Source organism: Diospyros lotus, chromosome 14, assembly GCF_014633365.1.
Source record: "Diospyros lotus cultivar Yz01 chromosome 14, ASM1463336v1, whole genome shotgun sequence".
NCBI lineage: Eukaryota > Viridiplantae > Streptophyta > Magnoliopsida > Ericales > Ebenaceae > Diospyros > Diospyros lotus.
The window spans coordinates 2397258-2414261 of NC_068351.1; the positions used below are offsets into that span (position 1 = coordinate 2397258).

General features: G+C 35.8%; 4 protein-coding genes and 1 non-coding gene across 5 annotated transcripts; 3 read left to right on the top strand and 2 right to left on the bottom strand.

Annotated features, from left to right (window-relative positions):
* Positions 1-1408: 1408 nt before the first annotated feature.
* On the top strand, positions 1409-1981 carry LOC127789729 (histone H4). The gene has a single exon (XM_052318682.1). It carries the CDS (start codon positions 1475-1477, stop codon positions 1784-1786), a length of 312 nt encoding a protein of 103 aa, XP_052174642.1. The 5' UTR covers positions 1409-1474; the 3' UTR covers positions 1787-1981.
* Positions 1982-3473: 1492 nt separating this feature from the next.
* On the top strand, positions 3474-3547 carry TRNAV-AAC (transfer RNA valine (anticodon AAC)). The gene has a single exon. It is a non-coding gene; the product is annotated as a tRNA-Val (tRNA).
* Positions 3548-6485: 2938 nt separating this feature from the next.
* LOC127790429 (short-chain dehydrogenase TIC 32 B, chloroplastic-like) lies at positions 6486-9793 on the top strand. Its single transcript, XM_052319949.1, has 8 exons — positions 6486-6814; positions 7735-7966; positions 8063-8142; positions 8249-8402; positions 8506-8584; positions 8890-8974; positions 9057-9103; positions 9426-9793. The coding sequence occupies exons 1-8, from the start codon at positions 6697-6699 to the stop codon at positions 9612-9614; spliced, it is 984 nt and encodes a 327-aa protein (XP_052175909.1). The 5' UTR covers positions 6486-6696; the 3' UTR covers positions 9615-9793.
* Positions 9794-10672: 879 nt separating this feature from the next.
* On the bottom strand, positions 10673-11482 carry LOC127790430 (uncharacterized). The gene has a single exon (XM_052319950.1). The coding sequence runs from the start codon at positions 11363-11365 to the stop codon at positions 10994-10996; it is 372 nt and encodes a 123-aa protein (XP_052175910.1). The 5' UTR covers positions 11366-11482; the 3' UTR covers positions 10673-10993.
* A 163-nt stretch (positions 11483-11645) lies between these two features.
* On the bottom strand, positions 11646-16835 carry LOC127790428 (UNC93-like protein 3). Its single transcript, XM_052319948.1, has 10 exons — positions 16332-16835; positions 16069-16232; positions 15783-15846; positions 15586-15699; positions 15410-15454; positions 14115-14365; positions 13930-14020; positions 13269-13381; positions 13031-13154; positions 11646-12054 (listed from the first exon to the last, which is right to left on the bottom strand). Exons 1-10 carry the CDS (start codon positions 16473-16475, stop codon positions 11872-11874), a joined length of 1293 nt encoding a protein of 430 aa, XP_052175908.1. The 5' UTR covers positions 16476-16835; the 3' UTR covers positions 11646-11871.
* Positions 16836-17004: the final 169 nt, after the last annotated feature.

Consider the following 17004-nt stretch of genomic DNA (forward strand, 5'->3'; position numbering starts at 1 on the left):
TTAAATGGCATTAACTATCTTATAATGAGCATATAAGTAATTGAGTCTTATATTGAAAGAGCTAGATAAATTTATGCGAGGAGAGAGGTCGGATAAATTTATCTTGAAATTAGGAGATAAGAGATTACGTGAGGTTTTTCCAAAAATAGTCAAATAAATTTAACAAATATGTTGAGAATACCAAACATCCAGAATGCTTTTCATATCTGACATTTGATCCCTCTTATCTTAATTAACAAATATCCCCTAAATATGTAAGTCAATGTATTTTTAAACCTGAGATGATATATGTTGCCTTAACGATGTCATTAGTGTTCTAATTCTATCAACCTTAGTCTTGATCACAAATACAGCCCAATAACACTATATCGTGATCTATTTTGAATCCAATTTTGGGTCTAATTTTCAAATTAATTCTACATTTAAAAGTATAGTAACTTATTTGACTATTTTTAGCATTCTTATATTATGTTTGGTTGGACGAAATAAATGAAGAAGGAATGAGAATAAAAATGAGATTTTAATGAGATATTGTTTGATTGTTATGAATGAATGTAATGGTTATCCTCTCAAAATAACGAAAAGACTTTTCATCACATAATGAATGAAAAGTCTCAAAAATATTCTCCCATCTGTCTTGGGTTTATCCGACGCAATATAACAATTTTGATAAAAGTCTTTTTATTTTATGGAATAAGATGTCGAATGTAAACATATAAAAGGAGGACGGAAGCAACATAACAATTTCACAAAAAGGCTTTTTACTTTATGGAATGAGGTATTATTATATTTTTACTTTCATAGTGCTACATATATTAAGTGATTTTATGGATTTTTAGAATTAAATATTTTTTATAAAATTTTTAAATTTCTAATAATGTAAAGGAACATTTTTATCAATTAATTATTTTTATTGTTTTATTTGATAAAAAAATATCAAATATAACAATAAAATAAAATAGTAATTTAATTTTGATCTATACCAAACATATAGGTAAAATAAAATAATTATTTTATTTAATTCTATTTCCATTTCATTTAAAATAATTTTCGTCTATGCACTCCTCTTCCGGCAACAACAATGTTTCCCTTAGTTATGCGACGTCGTAACATGTAAGGCTACGCGTCGAACTCTCATTGGATGACACTCCATTTTCAGACTGCCGCCAATCGCCACTTCCCTGCTCTCAAATTTTCAAACCCAAAAAAGCACAATCCGCAAACCCAAAACCAACAACCTCCCGACCGTAGATCTAAGCCTCATCAACGGTTCAAGACTACTCGATCCCTGGGACACAGATAACCATCCTGTCCGTCCACTCGAGCCCCTCATCCAACGACCCACATTCTTCGTCGCCATCCAAAGTCCGAAACCATCTCCTATATAAACAGCTTCGCTTTCATCGAAAAAAACCTCAATTCACAGCTTTTTACCTTCTCTCCGATTCTCTGCAGAGCGTCAAGGGTTTCGAAAATGTCTGGTCGGGGTAAGGGCGGCAAGGGCTTGGGAAAGGGCGGAGCCAAGCGTCACAGGAAAGTGCTACGGGACAACATCCAGGGCATCACGAAGCCGGCGATTCGCCGTCTGGCTCGTCGTGGTGGCGTCAAGCGAATCAGCGGGCTCATCTACGAGGAGACTCGCGGCGTTCTCAAGATTTTCCTGGAGAATGTGATCCGCGACGCTGTGACCTACACAGAACACGCTCGGAGGAAGACGGTGACCGCCATGGATGTTGTTTATGCTCTGAAGAGGCAGGGAAGGACTCTGTACGGGTTCGGCGGTTAACTGGCTTGGCTAGGGTTTCTAGGGTTAGGTTGGATTGGGCCCTGTAAATGGCGCTTTTAGTGTTAGGTTTATGCGTATGCGTATCAAAATCGGGCTTATTGTTTGTTCGACAGTGGGTGATTGTGTTGAATGGTTGATCTGAATCGCCATGGTTTAGAATGAAATTGCCTTAATTTCAAGTCGATTTTCTGGGTATTTCTTCTCTTCTTCTTGTTCGTCTGCGAATTATTGATAATGCTTCTTCACTGATAATCTTTCCAAAGGTCTGATCAAATGTCACAGATTCGTTTGGGCAGGCATTCACTTGAATTCGAGAAAAACCCATTGATATAGACCACTGATTCGTGTTCATCTTAGACAAAGAGGCCTTGGAATCTTGAATCCAAACGTCCTGGTTTTGATCGAAATTGCATTAATTTAAACTTCTTGTTTATTTTTCCTAATTTAATATGCAACATGAGAGTGCAAGTGAATCAAAACGCTTACTGGGAATGATTCAATATGCTTTTTCGGTTGCTTAAAATTAAGTTAATCCCAAGCAAATTCCTCCAATTGGGTTTGGATACTGTTAACATATACAATACGCTAGCATCTCAAATACTTGCGTCTCTCAATATTATTATATTAAAAATTGGCCAAAAAGAATATTTACGTCTCTCAATTTTTGCATTTTCTTTTGTGAAATTTTATTTTAGTTTTTTGTAATTTTAAATGTGAATTTAAAAGCATATTTATGTTCATGAATTTTTGCATTCATTTTTAATGAAATTTTAAATTTTTTTGTGATTCTAAATGTGTTTAAATTGTGTAAAATTATTTATTTAAATATTTAACAATAAATGATATGCATTTATATGATAATTTTTCAACGTTTTCACAGTTCTTTTCCCACCTTCCCTCCTTGGACGTATTCCCGTTCTTCCTCTAACTCCTATTCTTTCTTTAACATCTATCTCCTTAACTTTATCTCTTTGATTTTTTCTCACTCTCTTTTTTTTTTTGACTACATATCTTTCTCTCCAACATCTCTTGAGTCATTTCCAACAAGAAATGTTATCCTTGAATTGACCTTCTTCTCAATCCTGATATATGATAAGGTGATTATTGATTCGGGACTGTTTAACTTAACTGAAGTAGTCAAATAAGACAAAGCTAAAGAGAAAAGGGATTGAGGAGACATCAAAAAATTACTATGTCAATGTGCATACTTATCACTAGTTAGTCAAATATTTAAACACAATTCAGAGGTATATTTAAAATTATAAAAAATTTAGAATAACATTTAAAATCATGAAAAATTTAGAGTTATATGTAAAAAAAACATACAAAAATTTAGGGATATAAATATGCTATTGGCCTTAAAAATTTATTTAATGAATTAGATCAAATAATTTTTATAAAACTAGTTTAAAAAAAAAAAAAACCTTAGTTATATTTTTTTATCGAGGTAAGACTATATTCGCTTCTTGATTTACAATAATAATATATGCCTTTAATAAGTATGATAAGATACAAAAATATGACATATTTTTGTATAATTATCATAAAAAATATTGTAACTAAATGTTTAAATAATATTTTCAATTTAAATTTTTTTTTCACTTTGGATTTATTTTGGGAATCATTTGCAATGGTTGAAATTTTATTGATTGTAAAAATAGTTTGAAATAAGGCCGAAGGACAACAAGGTGTCGTGGTGTAGTTGGTTATCACGTCAGTCTAACACACTGAAGGTCTCCGGTTCGAGCCCGGGCGACGCCATTTTTGTAATCAAATTGCCTTATTTCTATTTTTTATTATCTAAATTAAAAAAATGCATAAACGAGGCTTAACCAAATTATTATGCAACTCTTTCCCTCTAATATTAACTGAACTTTATGCTATTTGAACATCCTTTCTAGGGTGTGATAATATTTGTGTATTGATATATTATATTTTACGTCACATTATTTATTACAACATATTAATATATGAGTTCATAAAAAAATTATAACTAAGTGTTCAAATAATTTTTTTGTAAATAAATTGCATCATAGTAAGACTTTATCACTCAAATTATATACATTATGTTTAATTAATATTTTTGGGATCAAAAGGTGAAATTTCTCCCCTAAGGGCCTCAACCCCAATATTTTTGTAAGAGAAGTAAATTACAGAACCTAACAACGAGATTCGAACACGGAACCTGTAACCGACTATATAACATGTTTAATTAATACCTTATTAATTAAAGTGATTGAAAAATGTGGTTAACATTAAGGAAATGAAACCCTACGATGCCTAAGAAGGTTACATCGTTGGTGTTTATTATGTCTAAAAAAGTGGTCTCAAGCTTGAATAAAAAGACTTAAAAATTTATCAAAAAAAAATTATGAAAATAAATCATAAGTACAAAAAGTCATTGAATGATCGAGGGATTAGGAGACATTACTAAAACTGAATGATTGAGACACACAACTCTATTCAGACTATAATTCTATTTATTTTTTGCATTCTGCACTTTCTTTTGGAGATTTACTCAAGCATTAGAAAGTCCCTTATTGAAGATTCACCTGCACATCTAACTATTTTTTTTTTTTTGTGCAAATCTTTCGAAAATTACACCCAATATACTTTTCTATTATAAAAAATTGTTATTATATTAAAATAATAATAATATTAAAAATAAATTTTATTAAAAATTATGGAACATGTTACTCATCAATTACTTTGATAGAGACGTAACGTTTGCTTTCGTTTTCTCTCTACGTTGACGGAGGCCTACGAAGAGGACGTTGTTTGTGGAATTTAGCAAATTGATATCTTTTTAAAGATTTTTTTTGGGTTTATGAGCTACAAGGGCGGTGCCTAATAAAAAATAAATAAATAAATAAACATAAAGTAAATATAAACGAAGCATAATACTTCAAAACTAATGATTTTGAGGCCCCAAAAATGGTTTAGTGATTTAGGCACATCGCAAAGTTCTGATAAACTTTCTAATGGTATTTTATGACTCCGTAATCCTTCTAGGATTAAAAGTTATGATCTAATAAAAATAAGATATGAAAATTAAGCTCAATTATACTTTTAATAGTCGAACCCTAGGTTATATGGAAATGAAAAATATATATAATATTAAATAGAAATAAAAATATATCATTTAAAAAAATAAAAACATGGAAAAATTCATGGATAAAAAAAATAAGTTCTTCGTGGATGTAATTTTTTTTGTCTCTCACCTCATTATAGATGGAAATGTAATTTAAATCGAAAACGTGCTTTCTGATGTGTTTCTAAAATTATAAAATGACTTCAAAACTTTTTGAAATTACAGAAACAAGTCAAAAATATATATTTTTGTATTTATTGACTTTTCGATACATGTAACATTTTGAAAACGTCGAAACAACACTTCAAATACGTTTTTGTACATCATAGGTCTAACCAACTAATATGTTCTTCCAAAACCACCTAAGATTTTTTTTTTTTTTTTTTGGTAGGACATTCAATTCTATGCCAACACAAAAATATTCACATTTCATAAAAATAGACAATAAAAATATTCTCACTTCAATTTGTAATTACAATTTTCTGAATTGTTTAAGTTTCCCATTAATCTTGCAATTTCAATCCTAAAATAGAAATAAACTAGGCTTTAAAATTAAAAATAATTAAATTCCAAAACTTTCCATACTTGGTAAGATTTAAAACCAATCATGCTAATCGAAATTATCTTTAAATAAACAAATTTTGTAATGTCTTTATAGTTTCTAATTTTTGAATGTTAGTTAAATATTTAATTTGATAGTTGAGATGACATTACTACATTATGGTATTGTATTATGACGCAAGAGGAGAAGCCGGGTCAAATTTGTTTTCTTTTATTTTTTATAAAGGTTGGGGATAATTTCTCTAAAAATAAATAATTTTAGGAATTATAAAACATAGAACACAAAACAGATTATATTTGAAAGATAAATATCATAATCTAATTCTCGAATCTTAGTTTTGGAGATCTGAGCAATCAAAGATCATCAAATTAAAAAAATTTAGAGATAATTTCTACCTAATGAATTCACTTACGAGTTAAAATAATTAAGTTCATCTATTTTGATGAATTTTTTGTCACTTCAAAATAATCAAATATCAAAAGATAATTTCAAGTATGTTGACTCGCTTTTCACTTTTGGAGAATTCGAATCCAGAGTTAGTTTTGATCAATTTTTTGAATTTGTCTCCAATTTAAATAATTGAGTTTATAATTTTAAAAATAACTTCGAATATCGTGACTCACTTTGAATATAAAAGTTAAGACTCTTATGGATAAATAAATAGACTTTTACTCTTCAATAGCCATTATTTCATTTACTTTACTAACTTTAAGTGTCGGAGATTATATTAAAAGAATTAGTTTTATTTATTTATTTTTTTATAGATACTCGCATTGAGATAAAATTATAGTGATTTATCCAAAGTATCATTACCATAACATATGTTGAGGTATAGAAAGTAAAATTCGAGGACAAACTTCAAGAATAGACAAGAACGTAGGATCATGGCTTGATACCCATCATGGATACATGCATCCAAATGTTCCAAGATAGATATGATACGAGGGAGGGTTGGGATTTGTTTTTTAGTTTCTCTGTCATCCAAACGGGTACGGATAAAATAAAGATGAATGGTTGAGGGTTGACACCAAGAAAATTCACAACCACTCACCGACTCCGTTCCTTGTACCATTAAATGCCCATCTTGTGCCAATGGAACTCTTTATTACCTAGACCTCTCCAAGCCAAGCCCGATACTCATCTTCACGAGCTTTTGCTTTCCTTTTCTTTTTGGATCTGTTGCTGCCTGTACTTGCCTTCTTCTTCACCATTCAATTCAACGGGCAGATTTTGTGCTCTTTCTGCAGGTTTTAGGAAATGGGTATCTTCTCTTTGATAACAGGAATTCCAGGCCCAAGTGGGTTCGGATCAGCCTCAACTGCTGAACAGGTTACACAAGGGATTGATGCTAGCAACCTCACTGCCATTGTTACTGGTTAGAGCTTCTGTTCCCCTGTGTTCTTAAGCTTGCTTTCATGGTTTTGGTGTATTGGTTGCCCTTCTGTTTGTGTTCCATCATTCATCTGGCTTTTGGGTTTGATTTTGAATGGTGAATAGAGATAGATCTATTTCTATGGTTCTATTGATTTAGGTTTTGGTAAAGCAGTTGAGCTTCTTGCCATTGAGTTGTCAACATTGTGGGTATTATGTGGTTTAAAGTGTACTACATGTTATGGAATATAGCTAGCCGGTTGGGAAAGGAAAGAATAAAGATTAGTGTTTCTTTATGTGGGATGTTTGATTATCCATTGTTTGATAGCATATATACATTTGGTTTGGAGGTGAGAATTGGATCTTCTTTTTCTTTTATGTTTGATCATCAAATCTCCTGTCTCAGACCTTAACATATATGGCAATATCAAAGGAACTTGACGGGACAGCTGAAGAGAAACCAGTTGGTTCAACCCATCAGTTCTCTTTTCTGTTCATTTTCTATTCCATTTTTAAATATTAGAAGATGACAATAATTTGAAAGACCTGAAATAAATTGATGTTAACTCTTTTGAATAATATATAAGTTTGGTGGTTTAAGTCCCATTCAATATAAAGAAAGACATGGTTCAACTGCGGTTCATCCCCGGTCTAACTATTGACCCCTGACCCTTAACCCTTTCTCAGTATCAGGTCAATATATCAGGCTTGATTTCAAAACGTTGACATATTCTTTAGTACCCTGTCTTTCTCACTCTTTCTTCTTAAGATAGTTGCTGATTTTGTTTCCCTTATGGCTCTGTTTTCAAAAGTCCTAAGACTACTTGTGATGGTTCATTCTCTGATTCAAATGGTTCATCTGTTTGGTTGGCAACTTGTTATTGATTGATCCTACTGATATTCTGGATGAAAATGGAAATGCAGGAGGGTCAAGTGGGATTGGCTTGGAGACTTCAAGAGTGTTGGCTCTCAGGAATGCCAATGTTATTATTGCAGCCCGGAACACAGAGGCTGCCAAGGAAGCCAAGCAAACCATTCTCAAAGACAACGAAGCTGCTCGCGTGGACATCATGAAACTTGACCTCGGCTCGATGAAGTCAATTAGAGCCTTTGTCGATGAATTCAGCTCTCTTCAGCGTCCTCTTAACATCCTAATGTGATTTTCCTCTCTTGTAAACACAAACATCATGTTTTCAGGTCAACAATCATCCACCAAGTCTCTCATTGACAAATGGTTTGCCTGTTGTTTCAGAAACAACGCTGGCGTTATGTTTTGCCCATTCCAACTGTCCAAAGATGGTATTGAGACGCAATTCGCGACGAATCATCTTGGTAGGGGTAGCATGTGTCTTAAAATGTTGGTTGAGTTTTTCTTATGGATTAATGTCAACTCACACCAAATGACACTTTATTTCTTGAATCGACTGGTTGTTATCAGGTCATTTTCTCCTGACAAAATTACTCCTAGACAAAATGAAGGACACAGCAAAAGCTACTGGTATTGAGGGTAGGATTGTGAACCTGACATCAGTAGCACATCAACACACCTATGAAGGGGGGATACGATTTGATAAGATCAACGACAAAGATAGGTAGGTATAAATAAGAAGAGGGGATTCTCAGGCTAAAGCTTTTCCTTAAATCTATTTTCTCAAAGCTGACAGGATTGTCTGTTTCTTTGCTGTCTCTTATCAGTTATTCGGACAAGAAGGCCTATGGACAGTCGAAACTAGCCAACATATTGCATGCCAACGAGCTCTCTCGTCGTTTGAAGGTGATTTTAGAAATTTTTCTTCTAAGTGCAGGAGTTAGCAAGTATGGGATGAAAAACCTGCGATCCCTTTAAACTATATGCCTTCTCTACCATTGTGTTCATCCCTATATCGATTATTAGATTCACTAACACAAAGTTTGTCTTTGAACTGTGACCTTTTTTAGCTTTAGGAATCTGATAATGGATCATCCTACAAAGTTATGGCATTAATTGTTGAAATTATCCTCGGGAAAAGCCAATCTCACAACTTTTTATGATATGTTCGTCTAAATATTTCGGGTTCTGATCTCTCTTCTAACATGCAGGAAGAAGATGCAAATATCACAGTCAACTCGGTGCATCCAGGGTTAATAACAACGAATCTCTATAGACATTCTGGACTTCTAATTAGTATGTTCTTCACTGGTCTCTTCAGTATATATCTAAAAGATCGAAAGACTAGTCTAATTGTTCGAATTTGCCATTTTTTCAGGTCTCATGAGGGCATTTACCATTCTCCTGTGGAAGAACGTCCCGCAGGTAAATATCTTGTAGTCCATCCATCAACGAGGGGGGAAAAGGGAAATTTCTTTTAGGCTCTGTGCTGTACAAAAATGACAACAATAATAGTAACAATACTGACTCTGAATCTAACAGTAAGCCACATTCAAAGCACTTCAACAAGATCTAGCTCAAATTTTTTATTTGGGAATGCTGCCTTTTAGATTAATCCAGTTCAACAACTACTAGTTATGAGAGATTTGCTTGGATACCATGATTCAAGCATCTTCATAGAACACTTCAATTCCATAATTTTACTCAAAATTAAATTGAATAACTCTCATTTCTATTCTTCTGTCAGGGTGCAGCCACATCATGCTATGTCGCGCTTCACCCAAAGGTGAAAGGTGTTACCGGAAAGTATTTCCTGGACTGCAACGAGTGGCCTCCAAGCAAGCTTGCCACCGATGAGGTGCTTGCAAAGAAACTGTGGGATTTCAGTGACAATTTGGTTAATTCAGCTCAAAAAGTGCCTCAAGAAGTTGCTTGAAGCCTTCTGGTTAGGTACCATCCTATGTATCTCCTCTCTAAAGACTCCTAAACATGGCAGGCAGACTACGTTTCAGTTTCACTGTTTTAGGTGTCTACTTCATTATGCATCTGTTAAAGGACTTCATGGTGTAAGCGTTGATATAGCATATGATTATTAACTCTGTAGTTCCAGTGGAATACTTTCTTGACTTGCCTACACGCATACTTATTAGAACCCAACGGTTTGGTCAGCGGGACCATGAACCAGTAATCGTAATGGGTCGGTTCAAGTAAAATAGACTGGGAATGCATATACACAGAGCTGATATGTTGTCTGATGCCGACATGTTGCCTGATGTGGGCTAGAGGGGACGTGATTTGTGGACTCCACTCCACCCCGCATGAGGCCACATCCCTTCTCTCAAATTACTTACAGACACAGAGCTGATATGTTGCCCCTGATGCTGACATGTTGTCTGATGCGGGCTAGCAGGGATGCGATTTGTGGACCCCACCCCCCTGAGACCATGTCCCTTCTCTCAAATTACTTACGTCCGGCAAGTCGAATAATTGTTATGTTGCCCGACAAGTGTAACATAAGACAATATAACAATTTTATACATATACATAAGTCAAAAACGGGTCAAAATAATCAGTTTTCGACCCATCCATCAAACCAGCGAAAGTTATAGAGAAAGTTATTGCGATCTCTTATCACCAGTGAATCATTGATTGAACCAGTAGCTAGACTGGATCAATGATGGGTCCCCTTTTAATAACTGTGCAAGGGGTTTCCAAATCATAATTCCTGCAAAGTTATGTTGTAAGAAAATGCAAGGGTGGATACTAAACAATCAAAAAGTTTGTAGCGTGACCGACCTTACTGAATTTAAGGATAATTTTTACTATTTAAATGGTATAAAAAGCAAATGCGACTATCCTCTTAGGATATAACAAGTTCTTATAAAAACACGTGTGCATTCATGATTCTGAGAATAAATGGAGCACTAAGAACAAATAGAAGAATCCAACAAACAGTAGCAGTAGGGATGGATTAATATAGTGGGATATCTCATGTTTTACAAGTGCAAAAGAGGTTATATTTATCGATAAAAGTCGACGGGATAATATAGAGGAGAAGAATAATTTAAATGGAAGGATAAAAGATTCGATGGGATAATATAAAAAAGAAAAATAATTCAAATGGAAGGATAAAAAATAGAAGAAGCAATGAAGCAATTCTCAAGATTCATGGAGATAGAATCGAGTCCTCGCACATTCAAAACTTCTAATGTACAAACGACAATTGAATAGTTTGAATCACAGCTTTTATAGACCATGAATGGAAGAAGGAAACAAACCGCGAGCGATTGAATTAAGCCAAGCTCGGAGGCTCGCTCAAAGTCTGTCGTCGTTATCCATCTCCCACAGACCCAAGGCTCGGACAGCGCAGAGAGATCCGGCAACGACTAGCGCCGCGTACACCGGAGGGACGACCAGGTCGACCCTTGACCGCCGTAACATGTGCGCCGGGAAGCACAAGACCTCCGCCGGATCATCCAGTGGAAGCCTGACGAGCCCCCGGCCCTCGCACGACCGGGAGAAGGCGGACGCCGGAGAGACCGCTGAAACGAATGTCACTTCCGGCGAGAACGACGCCACCGCCACGGTGGATCCGAGGATCGCCGTCCACGTCACGGCATGGAGCAGCAGCGGCCGCCTCGATGTGAGGCGGTGGTGGAGCGAACAGAAGAACGATGACAGAGACATTTGGAGATACAGTGAAGCAGAATGTTCAGAGAACTAGTCTGCATATACATATATATACACACACACACACAGACAGAGATTGAGTTGGAGAAGAAGAGATTGAACAGATAACCTAATCTCAACAGCTACTTGACTTTTCAGTTTGTTGGTTATGGTGATTTGGAAATGTTTGACTGTCCCCACTTCTGATCACCATTTTTAGAGAAAACATCAATTGAAAAAGCTAGAAAGCAGTTTTTTCTAGGAGTGGGTTTGCTGGGAAACCAGCCAGCAATTGGCATGAAGAGCAAACTGCTCCAAACAACTCAATTCAATATTGTCATCAGTTCATACATTCTATATATCATGTATATGTATATATGCAACCAAATTCAAAGAATTAAACCCTCTGCTGGTTGCCAACAAGTTGTGTTTCAAACCCAAGACGACGAGATCACTACTACTGCCAAGCAATTATCGCCATGGCCGTGTATCGTTTACATTGCTTGCTAAATGTAAATGTATCATCAAGTGGCATCGGAGAATGCTCTCTCTACCTGAAGAATGAGCCACAGGAAGCCGGCAACTGCGATGCAGATTGCAGCAAGCATGATGACTAGCATCGCCTGCAGTGTGATGTGTGGGCTGAGGAAGAAAACAACAGCAATCGAAGCGCTCTGCCAAAGCTTGAGCTGTGCAAATCCGCCTTCCTGTACCCAAAGATGCATCTAAAATCAGATACTCGGATCTGGCAGCCATTCAGAAGAATCAGAACTTTAAAGGCTAATGGGTGGTTCGTTCAGATTTTAGATTCAAATAGAGGCTAAATAGCATGCTAACTGAACTTTGTATTAAGTTACGAAAGGTTATTGAACTTCAATTTGTAACTAAAATATTACTGAACTTCAATTTACTATACAATTCTATAATTGTCATCAATTGTCATTAAAAGAAGTTAACGAGATATTTATGCGGCTAACAATATGGATGGTTAAACAGCACAAATGATCACTGAGTTTTATACAAAAGTACAAAAATATTACTAAACTTTGCACTAAAGTACAAAAACGTCAGCATTTCGTTAGCCTCTTTTAACTGTAATTGATGGTAGTTATGGAATTGCATATTAAATTGAAGTTCAGTGACATTTTTGTATCTTAATACAAAATTCAGTGACCATTTATGCTATTTAGTCTCAAATGAATCAAATTTGGTGCACAGGGCTTGGGAAAGGTAATACGTTGGTTGTTCTACCCCTGAATTTACATGCATAGATATTGGATAGGCTGAATTTGCATCACAAAAGATAGTCACAAACATTATTTAGGGAGGATTGTACAGTCTATCCTTTGCGCTTTTTTTTTTTTTTTTGGTCGCTACCAAGGCTCGCCCTCTAATCTATTTAAAAAAAAAAAAAGCTTGCCCTCTTAACAAAAAAATGATCACAAAGAAGTGCGGGCAAAGGCCATGCAAACAACCACATGAGGATAGTATGGCATATATCCCACTAAAAGCATTACCATCTTAAAGAAGTCAGTCAGACCTAAAAGAAGTTGAGATTGTTAAAAAAGCATTACCATCTTAAGGATTAGGATGCCAAGTTCAAGTACTGAGATTGTTAAGAAAGAAATCAGACCCATAAGAAGAGAACAGGGCTCAGTAGGAACAAACAGAACCAATTATTACCATATTGTGCTTAAAGAGCATCCCAACCAAAGAACTAAGCTGCGTGTTGAACACTCCATTGCCAATGCCCAAAGCTCCGGCAATGAGGAGAAGGTATAATGTGCCAAGTACTCCACTAGTCACACTGTACAATAGAGAATTTCAACAAGTCAAAACAGCTTCAAATAAGATATTAAACAAGTAAAAATTACAAGCGTAATAACTTGATTTCAACTGGAGTTGACGACAAGAAGCTCACCTATATTTCAGCAGAAGCCAGAGCAGTATAATAGACTGAATAAAGGCTCCTGCCAAAATTATTGGAGTGATTGACTTGAGACCAGAGGTAATTTTACCAACAGCCAGTGAACACTGACACAAGTTGCAAAAAGTAAAATGAGTGCAAAAGAATCAACAATGTAAGCAGGGAATAAATCAGGCATGAAACATGCCTTCCTAGCAAGCTCGAGATATATTTGAAGTACGTACATCCCATGACAAGTAATTTTAAATACATTCCTCTCCAACATAGAAGGATGAAAATGATAGAGCATAAGTTTTAAGTATAAATGTGCCAAATTTGGAATCCACTGGCCATCGCAGAGACAATTTAGAAGAAGAAAGCCACAAGGTGTAGATTTTCCACCCATAGCATTCACGCAAAGTACCACCAGGGTTGCTAGCTCAGAACTAACAAAAGATTCTCAAAAAGAGTTCCCACTCTTGGTGTTTGTTTCCCTCAAAATTGAAGTTGCTACTTTTAGATGCGAACCCAACTCAAAACAAGATAAAAGAGAGAGAAATAAAAGATGCAAAGACTGGAGCATGTCAAGATAGAGAAAAGCTGCTTGTCGTGCCTACTGAACCAATTCAGTTAAAAGACTTGGTATCACTAGTGATTTTTGCATTTCCATACTTACTATTGCATCACAAGCCCCATAAACTGCCATAGCACCACCTACACCAGACTCACCAAGTGCTGGCTTCACAATGTACTTGGTGAATTCAGCCCTAAAATAGTACATGCATTCTTCAATCAAAAAGGTCACATGAATTTTATTTAGAGAAAGGTAATGTCTTACACCATAAGCCAATCAAAGCTTACCATACAAATGCCTGTTGCAAGCCTGAATATGCAATAAGGGGGATGATTAACAGCATTCGAACATCAAGCAATGGAGTGATGACAGACTTCAATAGGGAAACCATGGAAGAGTAGAGAGTGGCTGAAGAATCTGGTAAACTCTCCTCTCCATCTGTGCCCCGCTTATCTAGGAAGCACATAAGTACGGTACCTAAGGTCATGCTACAAAGGAACACAACGAATAGTAAAGTTGTGCTGCTGATACTTCCTCCCTGCATTGATGTGAATGGATAGTACCCAACCATAAAAATCATTCAAAAGAAATCTGAAGTCACAGATTCTGACTCCATGCATAATTCAAAATGCTTATAATTTGCCACAACCAAAAGCAAGACAATTTTTCTACATGGGCAAGGCAATGACATATGATGCTTCTAATTTACCAAAACCAACGCACTAACATGATCTCTGTGTTGAATGAACATAATCTTTTAAAGTTTCAGCATATTGGTTAAAATAAAGCAATCTGCTTTAAAACATAGATGACTGTCAAAAGAACTTAATAAAATACAACCACAGAGTAGAGAGAGCTTGTAGCGAGACAATTATATAAACAAAAAGTAAATTAGTCATTTGCTATAGAGGCTCATTGATCTTTGTTCTTTTCTTAGTGACATTCATTAACCAGGAAAGCTCAAAATGGATGCTCTAACTTGCATACTTTACAATCCAATTATTAGAAAGAAGTGAAAAACAAACATAATATATCAAAAGTTCTACAGCCAAAGTATATCCACAAACAGAATATTGTGCCAACAAGTCTATTGGAGATACAAACGAAAAAGGATGCACCTCCCTTTTGGCATGAGGAAGGAAATATGCATCATCCCCTTCAAGCAATAAGTGGGACAATAATTTTTTTATCATCTTCACTTTAATCCTCAAAAAGGGGCATCCTTAGTGCACGAGACTTCTCACTTTGTAAAGGTCAGGTGAGGGTTGTATTTGTACACAACTTTCCCCTCCTTTTACCAGAGAGGTTGTTTCCACAACTCAAACCTGTGGCCTTTGTCACAAAGGAGCGACCCTATAATTGCTAGCTACCAATGCTTGCCCTCACTTATAGCTAACAATTTGCATTAAATTGCAACTCTGGTTTAATGAAATTCTGACTATCATCTCATTTTGATCCATGCACTGATATCCAACCAAAAATACTGAGTTTGCATTGATAATAAAAAAAAATGAATAGAAAGAAAAAAAAAAGGAAGGCCAACCACACAAATCGAAGCTTGTAATTGCAAGCATGGACATACCTTTCCATCACTCAATAGGGCAAGAGTGATAAGGTTCCCAATGAACTGCAATAACGTAGAAGAGGAGATTATTACAGACTTTTGCACCATTCTTACATTTGGTATCACAAAAAGATGGTTCATGTAGAAAACAGAAGATGATTGGAAATTACATAAAAAGCCGACACACTGTATACCTGATGACTAGCAAACATTCCCCAAAATTCTCCGTTGAAGTTCCCAATGACAGTTCCTTCATGTGAGTTGCAATCAAGTGCATGACTACGCGCAGCGGAAGTAAGATATGTCCCCTGATGGGCCAGAATATAAATAAGGAAGAGACAGTCTATCATCAGATAAAAGCCGAACAAACATGTAAAAGATGAAGTTCTACCTGCCCAACCCATATTATTGAAGCAGCAAATCCCAGGTACAAGGAAGTTGGCACCATAGTGTACCTACAGAAAGAATCATTCAATGCAGAACCCAAATTAGACCACTTCTAGTTCTACAATAACATGGACATCAATATATTACTCTATAAAGACAATCTTTGGCTACTTCATAGTTCATAGGGAAGTTTCAGCACAATTGATTATACCATAGCCGTGAAGAAAATAACAAAAGCTCTGTTTCTGAACTTATCATGGATAATTTAAGAGTCGTGAGGGATCAGTTACCATGTTGGCTTCAAATTCGCGGCTATGAAAAACCAATATCCAGTAGTCCCAAGAACAAGAGCATTTTTCGAGCCTAGAAACCGAACCACCAATGAGGCGATCACGGAGAAAGCGGTGAAGGACGAATACAAAATCCCGAGCGAAATTGTCCCCAGATCATCCTCCTGAAACCAGAATACAATCCGGAACAATCCAATTTTGTTTCGGACGAAGCAACAAACCCAATTCCAATATGATAATAAACAACCGGAGAACTAACTCACAGTATTGATGGTACTCTCCAGGTTCTGAGCGGCACCATAAGCCAAGAAAATCAACAGGAAGGCCGAGCTCAGAATGTGCACGTCTCTGCCATGGTTCTTCCCTTTGGTTTGACTTTGGAGAACGAGCGGTGTCTCTTCGTCCATGGCTTCTGGAAAAGCTCGACTTAATTGGATTCGCTATAGCGAGATCGACTCAAATGCTGATAATAGAAATGGCGAGAGCGCCGGCGGGAGTGGGTCGGATTAGAAGACATACGAAAGAGGCTAAATTGGTTGGAAGGATTGAAGAATCCGAAGATACGACGCAGGCGGCGAAGAATAAGAAATGGGAGGTGCATTTTTTAAGCCTGTTTGGCTCCTGAGAAAGTGAGGGAAAGTTTGGTGATTGCCCAAGTAGGCCGACGGAGGAAGTGTCCGCGTTTTGACTTTCCCTTTCTTTTGTCCCGGCCGATTGATTCTCAACTTCGGAGGATTCCGTCGGTTGAAAATTCATCAGGATTCAGTACATAGCTAACCCGAGACTATGATTATGGTTTGAACTTAAAGTCTCAAGTATATTTTTGTACTTGTAGTTTTATGTTTTTTTTTTATTTTAATTATTTAAAATTTTGTTATTTTGATTATATATTTTTTAGTCAGTTTAATTTATTTTTATAATAACTCAATTTTTTAT